This window comes from Dryobates pubescens, chromosome Z, assembly GCF_014839835.1.
Source record: "Dryobates pubescens isolate bDryPub1 chromosome Z, bDryPub1.pri, whole genome shotgun sequence".
Classification (NCBI taxonomy): Eukaryota; Metazoa; Chordata; class Aves; order Piciformes; family Picidae; genus Dryobates; species Dryobates pubescens.
In genome coordinates this window covers 29,465,984-29,471,355 of record NC_071657.1, presented here as the reverse complement: position 1 = coordinate 29,471,355, position 5,372 = coordinate 29,465,984, and the positions used below count along the sequence as shown (strand labels likewise).

The following is a 5,372-nucleotide window of genomic DNA, read 5'->3' as shown; positions in this document are numbered from 1 at the left end:
CACTGAACTTCAGGATGACAGAAACCATCTAGAAAACTGACACAAAAAAAATCTGTATTCTAGAAATAGGTTAAAAACTTGTAGATGCTGGGCCAGTTTTGCCAAGATGCTTTAGAAATAACATCGTCAAAGCTCTTTATATAGAAGAATAACTTCTGAAGGTCTGCACATACACACCACCATTACCACCCCACTACCCCCACCCCCACATACACGTATTCCCTCTGACACTACTTTTACCCTGCCTATTGCAAAAATTAAAGTGTCTTCCTCATAAGTTTTGAGCTAACATAACAATCTAAGAGACTACGATACTCTTCAACTCTGCAGTACTTTTCATATTTTAAAGAGATTTATTCACTCATTTGTGTGTGCTTGTGTCCAGAGAAAAGCAATGAGGCTGTTGAGAGGCCTCGAGCACAAGCCCTACGTGGAGAGGCTGAGGGAGCTGGGATTGTTTAGCCTGAAGGAGGCTCAGGGGAGACCTTCTTGCTGTCTACAACTACCTGAAGCAGGGTTGTAGCCAGGAGGGGGTTGGTCTCTTCTCCCAGGCAACCAGCACCAGAACAAGAGGACATAGTCTCAAGCTGTGCCAGGGGAGGTTTAGGCTTGAGGTGAGGAGAAAGTTCTTCACAGGAGTTGTTAGCCATTGGAATGGGCTGCCCAGGGAGGTGGTGGAGTCATTGTCCCTGGAGGTGTTCAAGAGGGGACTGGACATGGCACTTGGTGCCATGGTCTAGTAGGCATGAGGTGTTGGGTGACAGGTTGGACTTGATGATCTTTGAGGTCTTTTCCAACCTCGTTGCTTCTATGATTCTATCCTTGCATGAGAATCTACACTGCTCAGCATCCTCTGCTATTCACTTGCCAAAGTCCCATGAAGTTCTGGTTTTACTTCAGTATGGAAACTGAGCCTATTTTTAGAAGATACAGCGGCTTGACAAACAGAATTCCTCTTAAACGTAATTTACTGGCTCGTCCAGTCCGCTGAAACGCTGTGGCATCCTGCAAAACAACCCTGGCCATGAGACTGTGTAAGTGTCGCTGCTTCTGTTTAGACACCGCTTCAGGGAGGCTCGGTTTGATCTCTTACGTTTTCCTGAAATGAACTGTATTCCGGCTGTCACCGACGCGCAGCAGCTTTGGGAGCGAATTCCTCTCTCTTTTCAGCGATGACCCTAAACTCACCAACTTCCCCTTATGCGGGAGGCGCGGCCGATCCCAAGCCTCTTCAAGGAGACGATACCCTCCCACTTTGCCCCAGCACTTCCGCGCCGCCACACAGCCCCTTAGCTTTTGGCTCCAGCTCCGCCTGTCACCGCCTTCTTCGTCTCCTCGTGCCTACTCCCTGGCAGGGCAGGCCAGGCCAGGGCAGGCCAGGCCGCGGAGCTGGAGCGGGACATGGCCGGGCCGCTGGCACCCCCGGTCACGCAGCAGGTCGGGAGAGCTCTGGGCCCCGAGCTGCCACCGGAGCCGGGGGAGCTGCAGGAGGCCGCTCGCTGCCTGGTGCTGGACGCGAACGGGAGGAGCATTCCCTTTAAGGCCCTGTACGCGGAGCGCAAAGCGATCGTGTTGTTCGTGCGGGTGAGGACGGAGAAGCTGCCCGAGAGGTTTAGCTCGGTTGCCTGGAGGCCAAACAGGCTCCTTGCGCGGAGAGCCCCAGCTTGGCTGTGGAAGGGCCGGGAGGGAGAAGTGGTGCATTCACACAAGCGAGCCTAGAGCTGAGGAAAAAGAAGCAGAATCGGTCTGCTTTACAAGAACCCTTTTTTTTTTCTTTTTTTTTCCTTTTTTTTTTTTCTTTTTTTTGGTAAAATGGTACAGTATTTACATGAAAGGAAATAATTCTTCAAGTGCGTGCTTAGGGAAACAAGTACGTTGCCGCCCTGAGAGCAAGCTAGCTCTCACATTCATAACATGTCCAGTGAGAGAATTATTAGCAAGGCCTCAAGACCAGTGTCTTTCTTCAGGCTTGGATTAAACCAGGTTCCTAATCCAAATTTGGTGACTGATCATCTCCAAAAGGTTTTGTGCCCAAAATCAGAACTTGATGCTCCACTGCTACACAATTATGTCTATTTCTGACATGTCCATCTATGTTGCAGAATTTTTTATGTTACACCTGCAAAGAGTATGTAGAAGATCTGGCCAAAGTCCCCAAGGCATTTTTACATGTAAGTACTCTGCCCTTAATATGTAGATAGTGTTTCTCCAGTCAAGCAGATCTTGCAGTCTAGAATGAGTCTTAAACCTTCTAGAAATTTAAAAAAAAAAAAAAAGAAAAGAAAAGAAAAAAAAAATCAGAAGAAAGTTAGGCTTTCAATGTTTGCTACAATAGCCATAATGTACCTGCCTAGGAGACACAGGAAAAGATTGCACTACATGCTCTGTTGCAGCAGCATTATTTCTCCTTGCCCTATTAACTTGGTGCTATTTTTTCTGCTGTGTTCTGAACAGTTACACAGCATCTGACAGGCATGTCTTTTGGTATTAGTAGTGCCCTAGGCAGCTGTCTTCTCCTGACCACTAACTACTGCCTTTTCCATTATGCCAGTACAGTTGTGCATGGAATGAGATCAGAAAATTGATACAGATTAAAAATGGTCTCCTCTTCTATGGTTATTTGTAAGCTGTATCAGTTGTGTGACCTGCTCTCCAGGCAGCTGCACAAACAATGACATACTGACGGAAAGAAGAAATGGAATGGGCAGGGGTTGCTATGGACAGGTATTTGTTGGGTGGTAGGAGATACCAGAGAAAGACAAAGATTCCCTGCTAAATGAGGAAGGTCAATCTGTTTGAGGCTGCTGATTGGAATTGTGTCATATTTTATTACAACAGCACAGGTGATGACAGAGCAAACCATAGATGACTAGAAACTTGGAGATTTAAAGAGGCAATTTCTCTGGCATCTCCCATTCTCAGGACAGATTTTTCTAAATTGCTCAAACAGTGTTACTCAGAATGACATTTTCTTAATTTGGCTGCTTAAATAAGTGCATGCAAAACAACTTCCGTAGTGTGAGTACTCTGTTTTCAGGAGGGCTTCTATTCATAGCAAGAAACAGGAGAGGCAAAAGTTACCCCCTAATATTAAAAGAACCTTAAATTTTATTAAGTTTCACTTGTATCCAAATGAACTTGTGTTTTGGCCCCTATGTTAGACTCAGGCCTTATGTTGCAAAATATGGCAGCACACGAAGATGCAAGTTATAAAAACAGTGAGCTTCTGTGTATGTAAATTGTAGATATACCTGTATGTGCACTAATATTTGCATGCTGCTTCTTTAGATGCAAGTGAAACTGAGTGGAAATTTTGAATTTTCTATCAGGTTGCAATCAGTTCAAAAGATGACACTGCTAATGCAACAGAAAGTTTACTTATCAGTAGCTTACAAGTTATCTTAAAAATTGATTTTTGACCTAATAAATTAGCACAGACAAAGGTGCAGGCTCCAAACATGTAAGTGATGTTAAATTCAAATAATTTTAACCCACTGCACTATCATCACTTGCTCAGGACACCAGATTCTGCAAATGCTTTGCAGCCAGGCAGAAACACTGAGTTTCTCTTTACAGTTTCAATACCTCTGTTCTAGGAGGCAAATGTGAGGCTTATAGTTATTGGACAGTCATCTTATCATCACATCAAGGTAAATAAAGTCATAATTAAATATATTGTATCTTCTGTTTTAATGCTCTGCTCTGAGGGATTTTGCTGAGTGAAAAAAATGGTAATTTGCAACCACAGAAAAAGAGGGCAGTACAATTTTTGTGAAGCAATTATAATAGTAGCACATAAAAGAAGTAACTAAAACATAAAAGTTTAAAAACCACTGGGGCTTGCTGAGAAAACATCTTGATTTCACTGGAAGCTTTGTTTTAGTAAAAGCTTTGGAGCTAACAGCTTTTGGCAAATTGAGGGTGGGTAGGTAGCAGGGTGCCGATAGATCTTAACTAACTATTCTATTAACCTTAAAAATTAATTACTTTTTTGTATGCATATATTTTGCAGCCCTTTTGCAGTTTAACTGGGTATACACATGAAATGTATGTAGATCCACAAAGGGAAATTTATAAAACACTTGGCATGAAAAGAGGTGAAGACAATAATGCATCAGGTAAGAATAATTTTCTTACCTTGTTTGGACTTGCAGAGTAACAAAGCAAGAACATTCTGTTAAACCAGTATAATAGCAATGTTAACAGGAAAGTAGTTGTCCACCCAGACCATCTCTTACAGGATATATTTTGTCAAAATGCTGTTAATCAGGAATATCTAAACTTTTCATAGAAGCTATTCAATTTTGTTGTTCTCCCCATATGCTTCCAGATAACGAGTATTTTGTGATTCTGTTTAGTGCAAAGCCCCCATGTGAAATCAAACATGCTCCTGGGAAGCATTAGGAGTATGTGGAGAGCAATGACTGGCCCAGCTTTTGATTTTCAAGGAGATCCCGCTCAGCAAGGAGGAGCTTTGATTTTAGGTCCAGGTGAGCTACTTTGTTTTGTGTGAATGTTACAGCCTTCTTCAGCTGTTAGTTTTAATGCTATAATCAGCTGCTGTCCCTGTGGATCTCAAGGAGACAAGTTTTCTGTTGAACTGTGTCATTTTGCCAGCTGAAGGTACCTGTGGAAGTGTCATTGCATAGTTCCATTTCCCACAGAGATGACACAAAGTTGATCACAGCTCCATAGACACTGACAGGAGTGCTGACAGAACTGCTGTGAAGTTTGGAGGGCCTTTTCGGACACTTATGTTCTCTTTGTGTTTGATTCTAAGGCATTTAATATGTTTTTAGTAGAGGAATGGTGCATGAAGGTGGGGTCTGCAATGTGACAAAGTCATCACATGATTAGGAAACACCATGCTACTGTAGATTTCATTCTATTAGATGCCTCAATGTTCTTTGCTTCTATAATAAAAGAACATCCTTGCCATTGTTTAAAATACAGAATATTGTGCAATCTGTAAAGTAATACACATTTGTACAAGAACCACTAGAAATCAGAATGTTTCTTTGATTCACTTCTGCCTTTGAATAAATAAATGTTTTATTCAACAGCTTACATGTTATTCTGTTCCAGGCAATGAAGTTCATTTTTTGCACCTTGATAAAAGCAGGCTGGATCATGTTCCCATTAACACAATTTTGCAGCTGGCAGGAGTTAAACCGGTAAATTTCTCAAATAAACCCCAGATTATTGATATATGACACTGACACAACGTTTATGTTTTTATTTCTGCTCTACAAGAACAATTCTCCAGCAAATTGCTACCAGCATCAGTATTGTTGTGTCTTCACGGGACACCTAGAAAACTTATCTAGAAAACTGCAGCACAGTGCCACCACCAAAGATGGACACAAAAATGG

At 42.4% G+C, this 5,372-nt stretch overlaps 1 protein-coding gene across 3 annotated transcripts; it reads left to right on the top strand.

The window, feature by feature from the left end:
- Nucleotides 1–1,356: 1,356 nt before the first annotated feature.
- Nucleotides 1,357–5,372, top strand: PRXL2C (peroxiredoxin like 2C). 3 transcript variants are annotated; one of them, XM_054178288.1, is made up of 6 exons: nucleotides 1,357–1,584; nucleotides 2,103–2,171; nucleotides 3,597–3,650; nucleotides 4,013–4,118; nucleotides 4,359–4,490; nucleotides 5,254–5,372. In XM_054178288.1, the coding sequence occupies exons 1-6, from the start codon at nucleotides 1,402–1,404 to the stop codon at nucleotides 5,325–5,327; spliced, it is 618 nt and encodes a 205-aa protein (XP_054034263.1). In that variant the 5' UTR covers nucleotides 1,357–1,401; the 3' UTR covers nucleotides 5,328–5,372. The 3 variants fall into 3 exon arrangements, with proteins under 3 accessions (XP_054034263.1, XP_054034262.1, XP_054034264.1); XM_054178287.1 differs by having other exon boundaries at nucleotides 5,086–5,341; XM_054178289.1 differs by lacking the exon at nucleotides 3,597–3,650 and having other exon boundaries at nucleotides 5,086–5,341.